Raw genomic sequence first — 18,524 nt, 5'->3', positions numbered from 1 at the left:
CCAAAATATTGTAGGCCTAATCACTATGCTGAATTGATTTAAATTTTTTTGTTGTGTGATATGATATTGGAACTATAATGTGATATGATTTGTAACTTTGTCTTATTTATTTTATATCTAATTTAAAGTCGTTGTATCGCTGTCACCTGGAGGCCTATATCTTGTGACGTCAGATGTCTTGCACTTCCCTACTCAGATTTCAACCAGACTTTCTAATGAGGACACACTTCACTCAAAGAATCTCCCATAGAATGTATGGGGTTCATTCGTAACGCAAACATAGCAGTCATCTACACATATTCCCCCCCTTCCGCCGCCACAAGTTGACATGTGAATACATCGTGCCAATCATGTGGTATGTTGTGAATACATCAGGCCAATCATGTGGTATGTTGTGAATACATCAGGCCAATCATGTGGTATTTTGTGAATACATCAGGCCAATTATGTGTTGTGATCTCGCAGCTGGAGCGAGGTTGGTATGTCGTGATTCGTGAAGCATTGGGCACGCGCAGTTGTACCCAAAATAGATGCCCGATAAGTGCCCAAAAAGAGTTGCAATATGGCTGCCGAGTGGAGGGACTTGCCTAAAAGGACTTTATTTCAACTTTGCATCTCCAGACATATTGAGTGAATGGCCGACAGGAAGTGTGTGGTCAGTTCCTTCTAGGAGGATGAATGGTATTAAGACGAACAGTGAAAATGTTATGACTGTAAGTAGCATAATAGTGTATGGAAGTTTTCATGTATACTGATTATGGGATGTCAGTATAGGCATTTGTACAGTAATGAACAGTGAGCAGGGATATGCTAAATACTATAGTGACTTTTTATTTGTATAAACACTTTTCTTCACTAGAATAATTGATGTATAGAGTAAACTAAAAGCTATGGATGAATGTTTGTGGATATAATTAAATACTATTAAAATGAAAAAAAGCATACTTGTAAAATGACAAGATAAACAGCGGGGTATATCAAAGACAATGAAGGAAATAAAATGTATTATGACATACCACCATAAAATGGAAATACTCCAAAATACAAACATAACAAAATACAAACAGAACATAGTTTCAGTATGCTACTTCACAGACTGTTTTTAAAGGCATCATTTTTTAAGAATTAGTTTTGGATATTATTATTTTTATTCTCTATAGAAATCACATTTGACTTCTACAAAGATATAAAGAGAAGCCATGATGCAATCATAATTCAAGATAATGAGAAAAGGTTAATAATATACTGTAATAATATCCTGATAAAGATGATTTGCTGCTGCATTCACTGCCAACGCCAAATGAATGAAGAGTTGCGAAGATTTAGTTGCAACAGAACCTGTCACAATCTGGATGGCATGTGTTGAACAAAGAGGATGTGCTGAAACTGGCTAGTTTTGTAATAAGAACGGACGACCAGCTTGGCTAAAGCACCATTATCCATTTTGGCTTTCATGAGGCCTTAAGGACACTTGATGTCACAAAGGTTAGGAGATACTTTGCCTCTCCCTTGGCTGTTTGAGTAGGCCTACCCATTTTGCAAATTGGGAGGTCTTTCAATGAAATGGGTTTAAAGGTCATGCATTTCAAATGATATGAAGTTATACATAAAGACCTGATTATTGAATATAGGGCATTTGTATTTGAGGTATGCTGTGTTCTTACTTTAATTCTATGTTTATATTTTCAGTTCCCTTCCATGTTCAAGAAAAAAAAATGTACGCCTCTTGAGTGGACAGGTGTGTTGGAGGAGACCAAAGGTGGACTAACAGAACTGGGAAAAAAATCCTGCATACTGTTCATTTCACTTGCAATATTAATTTACTATGAATAACATTTCGGTCCATAGACTGAAACACCACATAACCTGGCGGAGGTCTACAGACCGAAACATTTTTCATAATGAATCAATATCGCATGCGAAATAGACAGTGAGCAAGAGTTTCAGTTCCCTCTAATGTAACATTAAGGCATATCATAACTCTCATATGTACTGGATCCCATCCATGCAGTTTGGAAAGAGAGAGCAATATCTACTGGAGCCTTGTCATACAGCTTCAAGCTGGTCGTCATCCCAGGGAAACTGAGTGTTACTTCCCTTCATCTCCTCTTTAATGACAGCTGTGAATTTCTTTTCATGCTCAGGATTGAAATGGTTTTTCCAGTCCCCTGATATGCCTGTAAGTTAAAAAGAAAACATGAAACATTTCATTTGACATGGTTTTGAAACTTGGTTAGGCCATCTTGTGGCTACATTCTGTCATTACCTTTGCGAAGGAAAGCTGACTTTGTCTTGTCCAAAACCTCTTGTGGTACCAGTGAGTAGTTGGACATAGCATTGGTCTTCATAGTGTTGAAAGTGCAATGACTGACCACCTGCTCCAGGGTCTCCTCACTCATCTTTTGACCAAGGAAATCAGCAAAGCGTCTAACGACTCCTTTTAGGTCCTGGAAGAGAAAATCATGAACACGCGGCCACTGAGATGAGTGTTTACACAGAGGCCAGGGCCTCTCATTTAAAGGGCAGGCAAAATCTAAAGTCTAACTAAAGCTAATTTCACAATGAGGCAAAATCCATTTGCTAATTCAAAATCATGGCAAGATCCTCAAACACTAACACTAGCACAAACAAGCACAAACACTAGCAGCTCAATGCTCCCACATGTCCCAAAATGACTTCACTTCGTACACAAAACACTTGGGCTCATTGTGCGACTTTTCATTTTTCCCGTTGTTTACATTAGAGAGCGTGTAAATTAGTTTTAGCAAGTCAGTATGTACGTTTTTTTAATGCCTTTAAATAAGTCCAAACTCATACCTTATACGGGTCTTACCTCAACCATCTCCTCATAGGTAACGTACAGAATTCTATCACCCAGATCTGTGTTTCTCCAGCTCCTAACATGATTTGTCCACTTCCCAAATAGCACTTAAACAGAAATAACAAAGTAACTGTTTTGCGGTACATATATTATATACTCAATATATTGTAGGCTATTACATTGTTGTGCAACTTATACGTATATCTCACCTTTCCCTTCCAGAAATTTATCGATAAACTCTTCAAATGTGCCAGGATCATCAAGGAAACTGGCCATTTGATGGAAATAGAATGATGATACCATCACGTCTTTGGGGTTGCGAGCCACATATATAACCTGAGAAGCATATGGATGTTTCATAGAGAGAATGTTCTAGTGTAAACTTACACAAAAGTATTAAATCATTAAGACTTAATTTACATCAACATCAATTTACATTTAATTAAAAAGAAATAAAGGTACACACACAGTGGCTTGCAGAAGTATTAGCTATACATTTGTGAGGGAAATGGCTGGACTGTGGTGGCTTCTCTAGGTAGAATAATAATTTATGATCATGTAAGTTTCACCTTTATACTATTTGAATAATTTGTCATCAGGACCTCAAAACCATTGACAGTTGGATACTTATGCAAATATTTCAGCTTTTAAATTTATTCATTTTTAATCTTAGCAGAAAAAGAAACCCCAATCCCCCCCCCCCCCCCAATCTTCATTAATGCTGTTTTTTAACAAAGTCAGCAACACTATCCACTGTTTTTGACTGTGCATTTTTACTTTATACATTATGCACTGTTGTGAAAAAATACTTCGCCAGTGGACTGGACTAATGAGCATAATTACCTTGGCTTTGGACGAGTAGAAAGAGGGAGGCATGAGGTTGTAAGGCATGTGTGACACCATCACTCTTGGAGGAGCAATTGTATCCATGACTAGAGCAGCACGCGTCTCCTCCAGCCAGGGAACTCTGTCCCAGTTTGGGATGGTCTGCACTGGAGTGAAGTCTCCTCCATTGAGGATCAAAGGCAGGATCTCCTGCATCCATGTGGTGCCTGACAAAAAAAAAAACAGACATTAAATCTCAAAAGAAAAAAGTACTGAAATGGAATTTCATATCTAATACATTCAAATCTATAGGCCTATTTATGTATGAAATGTTAACACCAAAATGTATAGCAAGCGCAACATGCTGGTGATTTATGTGATTATGCTGTTAATTCATTCTTAACATTGTCTTGAATGCAAATGCCTCATACCAGGATACTCGGTTAAAAAGTACAATCTGTGGTTAAAGGTTGACATTAAAGACACTTGTCCGAGCCAAAATAATATAAAATAAAAGCCAAATATATTTGACTTTTATTTTGGTTTTGAGATTCTGGCTCCCCCTAGTGTCACTATTTAACAATCACAATAAATCCAAATCTGTACCGCCGGGAGTTCCGATTACAACATTAGCCTACTGCTTCATGCCTCAATTCACAACAGGTACATTGTGGGAAACAAAACAAACTCTATTTATTAAAGTTACATTACGTTAAATAAGTGCCAAAATGTCCCCAAACGTTCATAAACAAGACAATTCAGACCGCCGACGTGTGCATACGTGTCTGCTGGATCGTGTTTATACCAGAAACATCCTTACACATCACATTCTTGAAATAAAACCTGAGTGTAGACCTTATAAAGAGTTCAAATGCAAAAACAGTTAAGCCCATCTTCACAAATGTGCAAAATGTGCATGTTTTAATCTATTGTGCATTGTTTAGCCTATTACTTTCTGTCAAACTGTAATTTGTTTGTTTTTTTATTTATTATTATTTGTTAAGAGGCTAAAATGAATCAAAATCGTCACAACCCAACAACAGTTTGACTGATGTCAAGTTAAATGTATATAGGCCTAGGCCTAAATCTATTTCTGTAAATTCATCAAAAATGGACAACTTTATGCATCTGATTTTGAACCCTTTTGAGCTCGTATCGTTTTTGTACACTAACTGAGGATTGATGCTTTAGTAAAACAACAAACCTAACAAACATAAACCTAGGCCTACCTGATTTTGGATAAGTGATGGCGAAAACATCGTCATCGTTGACCTGAAAACTCTCGAAATATTTCAAACTATCTTCAGAGTGTGCAATTCTTGGAAGTGGCAATCCGTGATAATTTAGATAGTTGCATTCCATTGTGTTAGTCCAGGTCTGTATATTAATTCCCTTTTGCGTGCGTGTGTGGGGAAAGCCGGCTAGTTTGAAGCCTTTATGTTGTACCAGCCTCTCTCCGTCTCTACTTGTGTTGGTGTGTAGCCAATCCTACGCTTGGAACAAAGCAAGCGAAATGCTTAGTCGTCCCTCCAAGTGAGACAGATCTCGGGTAGTTTGTATAGTGAATGCAACGGTACCACTGTGCCATTGATTTCTTATCTGAAAAAAAAAAAAAACAGGGTATTGTATTTGTAAACGCTTTGTTTGGTGGCTCAGTTTACTCCATCACTTAACCTACTTAGTCACGGCTCATATTATTCCAATGAATAGATCTTTTCACAAGTTGAGGGAACCATCTCTGGCCAGGCACAAAACTAAGTTTAATTGGGAGGCATTTACAAGTCACATAACAAAGGCACTGTGATGGATAGATGGATAGTAGATAGTAGAACATTAGGTCTAACTGGAGTGAAACCAGAAACCCCCCCTCCCCCCATTTACACAAGGCGCTGCAAGGGGGCAGTTCTTACTGCCTGAGCAAAACTACCCTCGTGGGAAAAATAACTCAAGGCAATAGTTCCAAATCCCCGAGGCACGTCCAATTCCATGAACTACAACAGGAGAGGAATGATGGGATTGGGAAACCGACTAACAGCAGAGTGCACTGGAAGGTCAAACTAAATGATGCAATCCTTTATCTCATCTGGAGTAAATAATGTCACATTCTCAGAGTGCTTGTTTCAAAAAGGTACATTTATTACACATGTTCAAGGCTGGTTACGTGACAGTCATATTAAGAGTAAAAAAAAAATCTTGCCAATCTCAGCCATTTAACTTGCACAGCACAAAGATCTGATGAGATGTGCAGATGCCCTGGTAAGATCCCAGAGGTGCTAGATCAGGCCAGTTAAGAATGCACGCCCAATACGGACATTGCTGCACTCAACACAGACCTCAAACTGAGCACCAGTGAGATCAGCTCACTTCTTATGAAATGAGGTCAGTGAAGAACTGAACAAGAGAGCCTTGGACAAGACTGGGAGAACTTCAATTCAATGCAATGCAACACATGGGAAACAAACACACACACACACACACACACACACACACACAACCTAGTCCACTTCAGATAAGTGAAAGGTCTGAAATGCCCCAGCCAATTCTCATTTGTTGCCCTTTCAAAACATGACTACAGCATCAAGCCAAGAGGTGACATCACTGTTAAACGTTATTTAATATCATTTGTCATAAATATTTTCATAATCTCATCTCCCATCTTCAGACTCCAAACAAAGTTTCAGCTGTTCCACACAGCTGAAATGACTCCTGGTAAGTTCAGCATGCCTGGAGCTACACAGAGTCCCCGCCGGCTCAGTTGCTATGAACCAGAGTGATGAAGAGGAAGAGGGAGCACAGGGAGATGGCCCCAGTGAGCACAGCTTTAACCAGCAGCGCCGTCCAGCTGCCCAGCAGGAACATGTGGACAAACAGTCTGCAGAGACAAAATGAAGACACTGTGCATTAGGAATGGGACACTGTGCATTAGGAATGGGGCACTGTGCATTAGGAATGAAACAACAGAAGTCCAGTTTTAAGAGTGAGACTAGCTTGCAAAGTCCACCCCACTGATATATGAGGTTGCATAGATCAGGGATTCCCAAACTGTGGTCCGTGCACCATCTACGGACCACAGCTTCCACTAGGAGGTACGCGAGATGAAAAGGGCAATGTGGGAAAGGTGTTTTTTGTTTTTTTTTATCTTAAGCCTATGTTCTCTTTGTTCTTTGTGTTTCATGTTGTTCTTCACATTGTTTTTTTAGTGTGAGCTCATAGACCAGTGGCACATTTTGATTTTGTTATTTGTTATTATGTAGGGTGGCTAATTAGTTTTTTTTCAGTCGCTAACAAGCGTTTGTCTAACCAGTTGTCACATTTTCAAAACTCTAAACACAATTAGCACAGCATCAGTCTTTTGTGGCCATACTATTCACACATTTCTTGTCGTTTTAACACAATTTGCAGTCAGTGAACACATTTCCACAATGCTTACATTCTCTTAACAGACAAGCTATACCTCCCAACAAAACTATGGATTGTTTTTGAAGTATTTACGAATGTTAACACACAACATCCCACAATAGCAAACACAATATTCAAAACCTTAGATACAGTATAAAAACCTCTGCTTCTGCTACCAAATGGTTTCATCCCAGGTGCATCACCTTGGATAATGATGTGATGTTGATGAAGGATTAGATACAGTAATTTCAACCCACCCCCACCCCTTTTATCTGGGCTTTATCTGGGCTCAGAAGTGGCATTCGCCCTATTAAGAGTTTATGTGCCATCAAAAATTATTTTGGAAACCTTAAGGTAAAAAAAACAACTCTTTAGGGCTGCTTTAAGGAAGGAAATGCAACTAGCTCTGATGCAAACAGGTGGCAGGCGAAGTCTTAAAACACTTCCTCTGCTTCAACTGTATTCCATAGGTTTGGTGTGAGTATGACCAAAGTCCTTTTAGGCAAGTCCCTCTACTCGGTGGCCATATTGCAACGCTTTTTGGGCACTCATCAGGCATCCTATTCGGCAGAAATGCGCGTGCGAAAGGCTTCACGACACCAACCTTGCTCCAGTGGTGAGTTCACAACACATGATCAACACACCATATGATTGGCTCAATGTATTCACATCACACCACATGATTGGCACATGTTGACGTTTTGCCGAGGAAGGGGTGGGATATGTGTAGACAACGGCCATATTGGCGTTACAAACTAACCTCATGTGTCTCCTCATTAGAAAGTCTCTGGTATGACCTATTGAACATTGGTACGCCTACAGTACATATACAGTATGATCTTAGCTAAGAATTTAGCTCAATCTAAGTGCACCATAAGATATGTTCGCATGGCATCCATACGACATCTGACATCTTACATGGATGCCATAGGTCAAATATTCACATTCACTGTGGAATGTTAAATGGAAAGGTTAAATAAAGAGGTGAAGTAACACAGTAGTAAACATGCCCATGTTTACACAGCTTCGGAGTCATTGGAATGGTCATATGACTTTTTCTGGGGTGAGCGGAAAAACGAGCCTTGCAACTTAGAAAGTCTCATGGTCTCGCTAACAAATTGCTTTACTGCACTTCACACATACACACCAGGCACCGGCTAGAGGTAGGTAGCAATGGAGTTTCTCAGCCAGCGAAAAGAAGCAGGAAGCGAGTAAACAGTTGTCGGATGAACAGGGAAAGAGGAAGCGGCAGACTGACCGATTGAGGAGTGTTGTAAAATATGAGAGAGAAACCAGCGTGCAAAAAGCAAAACAGCGAAGAAATTGCCAAAAGGGGGTTCTTTAAAAGCAGATCCACTGAATTTTGGAATTTTTGCCAACTACGAGAGACACTTGGCCTTGGTAGAGGGCATAGTTCCCTTGATTTATTTATTATAATTATAATAAATATAATTTTAATTATAATATTAATATATTTTGGCAAGCAAATTTTTAAACCACTACAACAAAGTTCCCTGATATTCCATGACTATGCCCCAAAAATGATAAAATTCCCTGACTTTCCATGTCTGGAATAGACTTTGTCAAATCTTTACTTTCTATTCCAGAAAGTCCTTGACCCGTGGGAACCCTGTATAATGGTTCTATAGAGGTCACTAGGCTCTTGTGGTGTTCTGTGAATGAGTATATGCTGTTTGCAGCACAATAAAAGTCTTGGAAATAATAGAATATGACATGATGTACCGTATATCCGTGGTTCAAGTCTGCGAATCGAACCATAGGGGGCGTGCTGTTCAGTTAAAAAATGTACTGTGTACTAATAATAGAAAATTATACGGTACGGTATTACTGCAGTTCACATCTGACTAGTCTGTGGTATGCAACACTACAATGTAAAAAACAATGTGTGTGTGTGTGTGTTGGTATGTTAAGTTACTTACTCCATGAGGAAGGCCTTATATACACAGAGTCCAAGCAGCACTGTCACAGGCAGACGGAAGCTCTTAGGCAAATCGTACCGGGTAAACATCCATACAACCGCTGCCATAGCAATGTAGTGCACCTGACCAATCAGACAGAGGGAAAGTAATCAGTCTTGAGGCCATTGATGTGAATGTGAGACAAGACAAGACAGAAGGAAGTAATTACTTACCAAACTTATGTTAGAGTCAAAGCTCATTTGGATGTATTTCCAATCAAATTCAATTCCTCGTGCCCCCACCCACAGTGGAATACACCTATCATGAGAATGTAAAATGAGGAAACTACTAAGTAAAACAAAAGGTAATTCCACAGTGCTTCTGATTAATATTCCAGTGCCTCAAGGGAGAGGACTGATCATGCAGTGAAAGGAAGGGATCTCTGGTGATACCTTTTCTTTCACGGCAAGAAATGTTATACTATATTCATTCAACCGTTTCTGTGCATGCTGTATGTTCACCTTGACATGACTAGCTCGGCAGTGGCCCAGCCCATGGCTGCTACCATGATCTTGTACTCTCCCTTCCCAGCGTTCCTTGACATGACAAGATGGAGGCCTAGCAGGTCTGCTAGATCAACAGTGGCCTTCATGAACTCCTGTGTTGGATACATGAGAAGGTTAATGATAACAGGTATTGCCCACAGGTAGGACATACTGACACAGATCTCCCACTCCCTTCCAGGTCTATTCTTTCAGGTATTGCACAATGTTGTAAATGGCGATCTATTAAAAATAGTTTCCATTCCCATGGTCTAAAGACAACAATGGATTAGAAACAAATGGAATGGAAACAAATTGTCTTTTTGAGAGCTTCTAAAAATCACATTATATGAGATTTAATCTCTCCAAAACACTGGTGAGTGAAGAAATCCATACACGGAGCATTTAATCTACTGCTACTGGAAAATAAACACAATGTTGATGTTTTATACTTTAAGATACATACAGTTGACCATGTGTACTCATCTGAATTAAAACATAATCCACACTAACTGAAAATGAATTAAAATATAATCCACATCGCTCCAAAACAAATATCAAGCTAATTCTATTTTATTTCCATTTCATTCACTCCTATTTTGGAGTTTTGTGGAAATGCTTTGGTACAAATTAACAAATGAGATTAACTGGAAGTGGACAAGTTAATGTAGACAAGTCAGTTATGTTATACTAAAATTACTTACTTTTACAATATATCAGGTGATGTTATGGTATATCAGGTGAAGTTACAGTATATCAGGTAATGTTACTGTATATCATGTAATAGCATTTTAAGGAATATAGTTATAAACTCTTTGGAAATAAGAGCTTAGCTACAGCCAACAGAATATAAAACTAGAACACTTCAATTTGTCTCCATATTTTACTCCATCCCCCACTCTTGAAACTTTTGTGTATGCTTGTTTGGCATGCCTGAGTGTGTGTGTGCGGCTGCACAGAAAGTAGCCTACTGGTGCTGAAAAGGTGAATAGATTGTAGAATAGCCAAAGAAGATGTAGCATTGTTATAAAACCTTTAAAATCTCTAAACAATCACAAGTAGGGCAGTTCATCACAGTTCATCCATTGCAACTGGATTGATGAAAGGTCACTTACACCTGTAGGCTACATTGTATTTGGGAAAAGCAAAAGGTATCAGCATAATGTTATTTATTTATTTATTTATTATGTATTTATAAACAAAAACATCTCTGTCAGTTCCATGCCGTTTTCAACAGCTATCAAAAACAAAGGTCATTTTTGGATGGATGGATTTTTTGTGAATGTTTCTTCTTCTACATAAGATTTTAGTCATCTTTAGTTCATGTAATACTTTATTGTCAATGCACAAATTAAGTAACAGTAGTCTGAAACGTTATTGTTAATGCACAAATTAAGTAACAGTAGCCTAGTCTGAAACGAAATGCTGTTTTACATCTAACCAGTGGTGCAAATAACTGACATGTCCAAATGGGCCTTGATGAATGAAATGCGTCGCTAGACTGTTCATACACATTTTAACGGGCCAAAGTTGAAGAGCTTTGGTGGTGGTGGTCCCCGGGACGAAATGAAATTTTTCCGTAAAAGTCTAGTGGGGCTACATACCCACCAAATTTCATGTACCCCGGTGGTTCGGTGTCCCGGGTATCAATGACCAAAAATTCAGGGAGTAGATGACGGGAAAAATTCTTGAATTGTGTGCATGTGTGCGTGTACAAATTTATGTTTATGTGTGTGGGTGTGTGTGTGTGTGTGTATGTGCGTGCTTGTGTGTTTGCCTGCGTATGTGTGTTTGTGCATGTGCGTGCATGCGTACATATGTCTACTGTGTGAGTATGTGTCATACGTATGATTACTGTAAATGTATGTGTGTGCGTGTGTAGCTGTTTGTGCACATGTGTGCACATGGAATGGGTTAACATGACCCCTGGAGGCAAACATACGGAAAAAATTGGTCATCCTAGGCCCTACAGTTCTCAAGATATTCACAGAGAACTGTGTCTGCCCTACCCTCCTTTCGGGGGGTCCAGTCCAGCGAGGGGGGGCTACCGATCAAAACGAAGAATGACGGTTCCATGCTATCCATGTGGGGGTACATGCCCACCAAGTTTTGTGTACCCCGGTCTTTCAGTGTCCCGGGAATCCTTGTTGGTGTACGTCACTAAATGTACACATAAATTATTTTATTGTAAGGCTCCCCATGAACGAAAGTACACAAAACTTGGCATGCATTCGGAGGGTGTCATAATGATCCTACACTTTTAATTTCGTGCAGTTTTGACCTTGTCAGCCAGAGATATTGTGATGAAAACACCACATTTTTTGCTTTTTAATTTTTAACTAGGTGGCGCTATACATGAAATAAGTGGTAATGGGATGGGTTGACATGCCCCCTTAAGACCAACATACATAAAAAAGGTGGACCTCCTAGGCCCTACGGTTCTCGAGATATTCACAGAAAACTGTCTCCGGCCACCTACAGGCCAGTTGGTGTATAGTAACATAAATTAATTTATTGTGTGGCCCCCCATGAACGGAATTCCACAAAACTTGGCGTGCATACAGAGGGTGTCATAATGATCCTACACTTCCAATTTCGTGCAGTTTTGACTATGTTAGGTCACAGATACCTTCAATTACAACACCTCATTTTTACTTTTTTGTGTTTAACTAGGTGGCGCTATACATGAAATGAGTGGTTATGGAATGGGTTGACATGGCCCCTTGAGATCAACATACAAAAAAAAATGGTCCTCCTAAACCCTACGGTTTTTGAGATATTCACAGAAAACTGTGTCTGCCCTACCCTCCTTTCGGGGGGTCCAGTCCAGCGGGGGGGCTACAGATCAAAATGAAAAACGATGGTTCCATGCTATCCATGTGGGGTTACATGCCCACCAAGTTTCGTGTACCCCGGTCTTTCAGTGTCCCGGGAATCATTGACGGAAATTTGGGCATGCGAAAAAAACAAACAAAAAAAAACAAAAAAAAACAAAAAAAACAATCTGACTAAACCTATATGACCGCCGCTTCGCTGCGCGGCGGTCATAATTACTTGATGACAGAAGATATAATTTCAAAAACACAGTTGACACTGAGCATTACAAGCATCACTAAATCAATCAATGCAATTCTGAGAGCACTCTCTTACCCCAACAAAGTCATAAACGCCAGCCCCTCCTTCCCATGTAGGGAAAAAAGTAGCCAAGAACAGCATCTGAAAACATCATGAAAATGTGCAGTGATTAACCTGTTGCCAAACACCTCAGCTTCTTCTAAGCCTGCTGAGGAGCCGTTGAGAATGTGGAATCAAATTCCTAGATGGAAGGACACGACTGTATGACAGCACTATACATGAATATAAAATTATAAGACAGCAACACGGCTATAAGGACACTCCAGCATGTTTCAACCCAGAGGCCTGCTGTTAGAGCTCTTTGAATACTGTCAGTAGGGAAAACAATGGGAGGAAAAAACTATCTGTGCAACAGTAACAGCTTAGTAATAATAAAGAAATGATATAAATTGGGTGACTGTACCGGAAATCAACTAATATAAATAGTATGGACTTGATAGGTAGTGACTAAAGAAAAGTGAGGTATGTTAAACAGGCACAGTGGTTGCATGTTGACTCCTGCATGAGTGCAAGTTGCACAGGACTTGCAATGACACATTGAGCCTCTTCAGTAGCACAAAAAGCAGTCTGCTTTAATGTTAGCTCCTGGCCACATATGGTAGCTTTGTAGCTGTCTGGCCATTCTCTCCACTACCGTGACAACTACCTCAATGTTGTTTTCCTACCGGCAGTACTCTGTGAGCTCTATCATCTGGGTACCAGGTGAAACATGTCAGAGCGCCTGTGTCTGTTAAAATCTTAAACAGATGTGTGACAGAAAATAGCAACTCACTTTGCAAAGCTGCACAAATAGGTAAGTTGCCCCCGCTTGGACACACCTCCAAAAGGCATTGTATTCAGACCTGGGTGGACAAAGAGGTTACAATAACTACAAGTACTTGGTTTGAACCAGACATATTCAATGTTTTTTTTTTTTCAGGCCAAGGACCCAAGAGACAGGGCAGAGGGACCTCTATTATTGTGTAATAAAATTGTGTTGCTCATTAAACTGGACCAACAACACTATGTATTCAGGCAGAAAACATAACTATAACCTACTAAGTAAATTTAATGTAAATAATTCAGATTCCCAACTGAAGAGTGTTTTTGTAATCATTCTTTCGGAAGGGCTTTGTGGACCCTCTGCTGAACATAACTAGTTTACACAAAACATATTGAAATTAAAATATTTTGGATTATCTGAGTGAATGATTGTATGGTATCAATTTAGTACTAATAAATAACACCAAGAAATAACCAATAGACTATACAGTGGGGTTTATCCTACCCCAAGGATATGATGCTAACAACTCCTACCCTTACAATGAAACATAAGGCATGTGGACTACATAAGAGGATTAAGCAAAACCCATCCAAGCATATGCCTGGTATGGCAACACGTTTCACCTCACATTTTCACATTTCTATAAGGTCTACATTTAAAACTACTTACTTTTTTTTTTTTTAACAATTATTACCATGAGTAGGCGTAAAGGCTATTTTCTTCAGCTGTCAGTAAAACTGTCTTATGGGTACAACCTTCTGATGTCTATTTAATCTACCAGGTTGCTGTTTCAAGCAATATTGTGCAATACTTCGCCATTATTATTTAAGCTATATAGAGATCAAGACAAATCGACAGAGAAACTTTTAAATAAGCTGGTAAAGAAAAGAAGCATGTTGATACTTACAGCCCACTGCATTTGTACGTGATGAAATAAGGGAAATAAGCCAAAGCAAAACAATTCCCGAAGTGAAAAAGCGTCATGGTCCACAACCCTGACGAACATAAAGATTCGTTTTAATTCAAATTCCCAGATAGTTCTGCACAGATTTGACAGTCAGCTACTAAGTTAGCTAGCCTCCATAGCTGCGAATGTAATAATATGACAGCCTAACGTAAGATGTGGTTAAATTAGGGAGAGATAGAAACTAACGGCATCCTCAAAACATGCACTGACATGAGGAACCCTCGATTCTACAAAATACATGTTGGCCAGCCTGGCTAGCTAAGGTGACATTATGTTGCCTAGCACGCTTAGGGTGAGTTACTTCTGCTCCTAGACTAGACATGCTCACAAGTAAAATCAGCAAAAATTCAACGTACTTGCGCAAATTAATTTCACCCTTCTTATCTTTGACCAGATTCAGCGATGAGTTTAAAAGCGATTAAATTCCTCGAACAGTTAGGCATAGATTGGGTAAGACAGGATAAAGTGGGGCCAGCTAATGCCGGAGTAGCTAGCTGATCTCCAGGCGGAAGTGCTAGTGTCCCACGTCGGTCCCACAATGAAACATCACGGACAGTCAAAACAATCGCATATTCGTTCCACATACCATCCATCGCACAGTGGCCTACGATTTAGAGTTTGTGTGTGTTTTAAGTATGACTTTCTCTGTTTCCAAATTATTTAGATTTTACTGCATCAGAATATAATTTCATGTTGACAGCCTTATCTGAAGAAATAAAAGGCTCTACATGGACTCTGTAGCCTACCTTTACAAGTATTTGACTGCGGCGTACTTTTGGTGTATTGATCTATGTCGTAGCAAGCAAGGTTCCATCAAGCCTAGCGTACCTTGTCCTTTACTGAATTGTATGACAAGCAGAGAATTCTACCCCTGAGATTTTGAAATGTACCAGCACTAGATGACTGCAGTAAGATGCTTTACCACTAGATGTCCCCAAACGCCTAAATAGGTCTGCGCCGTGGAGATGGATCTACATCTCTTACAATGGTTATTATGACCGCCGCAAATTTTTTTTCTTTTTCGCATGTCCAAATTTCCGTCAAGGATTCCCGGGACACTGAAAGACCGGGGTAGACGAAACTTGGTGGGCATGTAACCCCATATGGATAGCATGGAACCATCGTTTTTCGTTTTGATCTGTATACCCAGGTGGCAAAACACCCGTTTTTTACGAAATCAGACATGGGCTGCTGTAAAAGGTTGTCATATAAAAATGAAATCTATGATGTCTGAGGATCATGACCTGGGTGGACAACCCGGTCAACAAGCTGCTGGAAACTTGTAGGATGTGTTCAAAGTATGCATGTCCCCCCGCAAAAAATACGCGTTTGAAGCTCTTTGCAGTTCCCTATGGCAGCTAGCAGCCGCGATCAAATGCCATCATCCATAACTGCTTTCATATCTCTGCTATATATCATTTTAGTTGTGAAATCTACAGCCCTACCAACACAACGGGAATACAGCTTTCAAACGATATCTTGATTGTACAAGCAGTATGAAATATAGTTGTGATTATGTAACGTTACATTGAAAGACTTTGAACTTCTGTTGCTAATTATCCATGTTTCTCCACTAGCACTAGTTCTAGCTTAGCCTGCTGCAAAGAAAATAGTTTTGATTGATCAAATAGTTTTACGTATACTACTTACCGAAAAGGTGATCTTGTAAAACAGTCCATAAATAAGATATCAGTCGGTTCTGTCTTTGTATCCTTGCACTTTTACTATGCACAAACTTAGTCCACAAACACATCAAAAACACAACGTCTTCTTCTGCAGTGGTGCACGATTATGTTAACGCTACTTCCTGTATTGTTGAAAATCCCATGCAAAATAGGCTAGGCTACTTGGATTTTCATTTCACCACTAGAAGGCAATAAATAACCACTTATTGCTGCTGTGGACTGCAAAGACATCGGCAGCGATAAAATATCGAGAAGCTGGCGAAATCAAGGTTGAGAAATTTCATGGTAGCCTAAGTGCTTTTCAATTTTCATTATAAAACAATTACAACCCAAAACAGAAAAACTTGGGACGTTGTGTAAAATGTGAATAAAAACCGAATGTAATAATCTGAAAATCTCTTAAACTCATATTTACTTGAAAAAAGGACACAGACAGCATATCAAATGTTGAAAATGACAAATTTGACTATTTCATGAAATATATATTTTAATTTTGAATTTGATACCAGCAACATGTTTCAAAAAAAGTTGGGACAGTGATAACAAAATGCTGGAAAAGGTGTGTAATGATGAAGAAAACAAAAGGAGGAATGTTTCAAAACTAATTAGGGTAACTGGCAACATGATTGGGTATGAAAAAGAGCATCCCAGCAGGGTCTCTTAGAAGTAAAGATGTACGGGTATTCATCACACAAATGATAAAACAATGCCATTTTAATGCTTCTTAAGATGAAATTGTGAAGTATTTGGGGGGTCCATCATCTACAGGACAAGGGAAGGAGCTGAAAAACACATTGGATGGTCGTGGTCTTCTGGACCTCAGATGGCACTGCATCAACACCAGACCTGTTTCTACACCTGTCATTGTAAAATTCTAACAACCAAAATTGTATTGAGACACAATACAGAAAATACCACCGTCTTATCTGGGCCTGAGCTTGTTTAAAATGAACTGAGGTAACGTGGAAAAAGGTCCTGTGGTTAGACCAATCAACATTTGCCATTGTTTTTGGAAATCATGGACTCATCTGGGCTAAAGAGGAGAGGGCCTATCCATGTATCCAACCTATCCAACTTGTTTTAGTGCTCAGTTCGAAACCCAACATCTATGACTGTGTGGAGGAGCATTAGTGCCTACAGCATGGGCATCTTGCACATTTGGCAAAGCACAATCAATTCTGAAAGATGTATACAGGTTTTGAGCAACATATACTGCCATATCTATTCTAGAGAAGACCTTGAATATTTCAGGAAAACAATGGCCAAATGAATTCTGCACATATTTAAATAGTATTTCTCCATAGAGAAAGAGTCCAGGTGCTAAAATGGCCTGTCTGCAGTTCAGATTTGTCAAATTAGGTGCATAATGGAATGGAAAGCATGACTAAGAATACCCCATACTGTTGAGCAACTGAAATCGTGTAGTAATGACTATTTGCTAGAGTTCATTCTCAAAACTCTAGCAAATAGTCTCCTCAGTTCCTAAACATTTACAGAATTTTGTTAGATGAAGAGGTGAAGCAGTACAGTGATAAACATGCTCCCGTCCCAACTTTTTTTGAAACATGTTGCTGGCATCAAATTCAAAATGAACATATATTTTCCATGAAATAGTCCAAATTTTCATTTTCAACATTATGTTGTCTGTGTCGTTTTTGCTGCTAAATATGGATTTACGAGACTTGTATATTATCACATTTAGTTTTTATTTGCATTTTGCACAACGTCCCAACTTTTTCTGTTTTGGGGTTGTATTTCAAGTCGCTATTAATATGAACACTATAATAATGATGAATCGCTTGGGCAGTAAAAAATCAGAAATTTTGGATGGTCTCTGGATGAGGGCCAAGCATTTTCAATTCCATCTACACAGCCTGCCTGGCCTGTGTCAATGGCCATGGCAATATCATGTGGTTGTGTTAAGGGTTGTCAGAAGAGCTGCTCCTGTGCAAAGAGGGCAATTCCATGCTACATAGGATGCCTTTGCAGCAGCTCTGTTGAGGGGGACCTGGACAGGGTGAACCAGCTGAACCACTTCTACAACAGGTTTGACTGCCCTGCTCCAGCTCCAATGGCAGTGGTCTGTCCACCACCCCCTGCTGACTCAGACATTGCTCTTGTTTGCGTGCCTGCCCTACCCCCACCTCCCAGTCTCTCCAGCTCTGCATCCCAGTGACACCCAACAACCTAAGCCACCATCACCTCACGCCTCCTTGCCTGTGCCTGTTGAGGTGTCCACGACTCTGGCATCCTTGACAGGGACATCAAGGAGGTGGTCATTCCCCAGCCCCCATGCACCCCCACACCCCCTCAATACCAGTGCAACACTCACCTCCACATCACAGGCTATCGTACCCCCACCATCACTGGATATTGCACCCCTCCCCCACATAGCGATCACGAACAATGAGGTGACAATGACTTCAGTCAACAGCAATCACACACAGATCCCAGATGCACCCCACACC

At 39.8% G+C, this 18,524-nt stretch overlaps 2 protein-coding genes across 2 annotated transcripts; both read right to left on the bottom strand.

Moving 5' to 3' along the window:
* Positions 1-402: 402 nt before the first annotated feature.
* LOC121721496 (sulfotransferase 2B1-like) lies at positions 403-5,200 on the bottom strand. The gene is made up of 6 exons (XM_042108464.1): positions 4,876-5,200; positions 3,665-3,873; positions 3,031-3,157; positions 2,834-2,928; positions 2,267-2,447; positions 403-2,177 (listed from the first exon to the last, which is right to left on the bottom strand). The coding sequence occupies exons 1-6, from the start codon at positions 5,006-5,008 to the stop codon at positions 2,047-2,049; spliced, it is 876 nt and encodes a 291-aa protein (XP_041964398.1). The 5' UTR covers positions 5,009-5,200; the 3' UTR covers positions 403-2,046.
* Positions 5,201-5,760: 560 nt separating this feature from the next.
* tmem147 (transmembrane protein 147) lies at positions 5,761-14,904 on the bottom strand. Its single transcript, XM_042106559.1, has 8 exons — positions 14,728-14,904; positions 14,312-14,399; positions 13,414-13,483; positions 12,657-12,722; positions 9,486-9,622; positions 9,198-9,282; positions 8,986-9,107; positions 5,761-6,518 (listed from the first exon to the last, which is right to left on the bottom strand). The coding sequence occupies exons 2-8, from the start codon at positions 14,386-14,388 to the stop codon at positions 6,398-6,400; spliced, it is 678 nt and encodes a 225-aa protein (XP_041962493.1). The 5' UTR covers positions 14,389-14,399; positions 14,728-14,904; the 3' UTR covers positions 5,761-6,397.
* Positions 14,905-18,524: the final 3,620 nt, after the last annotated feature.

This window comes from Alosa sapidissima, chromosome 10, assembly GCF_018492685.1.
Source record: "Alosa sapidissima isolate fAloSap1 chromosome 10, fAloSap1.pri, whole genome shotgun sequence".
NCBI lineage: Eukaryota > Metazoa > Chordata > Actinopteri > Clupeiformes > Clupeidae > Alosa > Alosa sapidissima.
Note: the sequence above shows the minus strand (reverse complement) of the source record. Positions and strands in the feature narration are given on the sequence as shown.

What these genes read in the sequence shown, in the direction of transcription:
- LOC121721496 (XM_042108464.1), bottom strand. Translation starts at nt 5,008, where the DNA reads ATGGAATGCAACTATCTAAATTATCACGGATTGCCACTTCCAAGAATT. An exon ending in TCTACTCGTCCAAAGCCAAG is followed by an intron (nt 3,158 to 3,664) that starts GTAATTATGCTC and finishes TATGCTTCTCAG; the next exon opens with GTTATATATGTGGCTCGCAA. An exon ending in TAAATTTCTGGAAGGGAAAG is followed by an intron (nt 2,929 to 3,030) that starts GTGAGATATACG and finishes TTTCTGTTTAAG; the next exon opens with TGCTATTTGGGAAGTGGACA.
- tmem147 (XM_042106559.1), bottom strand. Translation starts at nt 14,388, where the DNA reads ATGACGCTTTTTCACTTCGGGAATTGTTTTGCTTTGGCTTATTTCCCT. An exon ending in TATTTGTGCAGCTTTGCAAA is followed by an intron (nt 12,723 to 13,413) that starts GTGAGTTGCTAT and finishes TGATGTTTTCAG; the next exon opens with ATGCTGTTCTTGGCTACTTT. An exon ending in GCCGAGCTAGTCATGTCAAG is followed by an intron (nt 9,283 to 9,485) that starts GTGAACATACAG and finishes TTCTCATGATAG; the next exon opens with GTGTATTCCACTGTGGGTGG.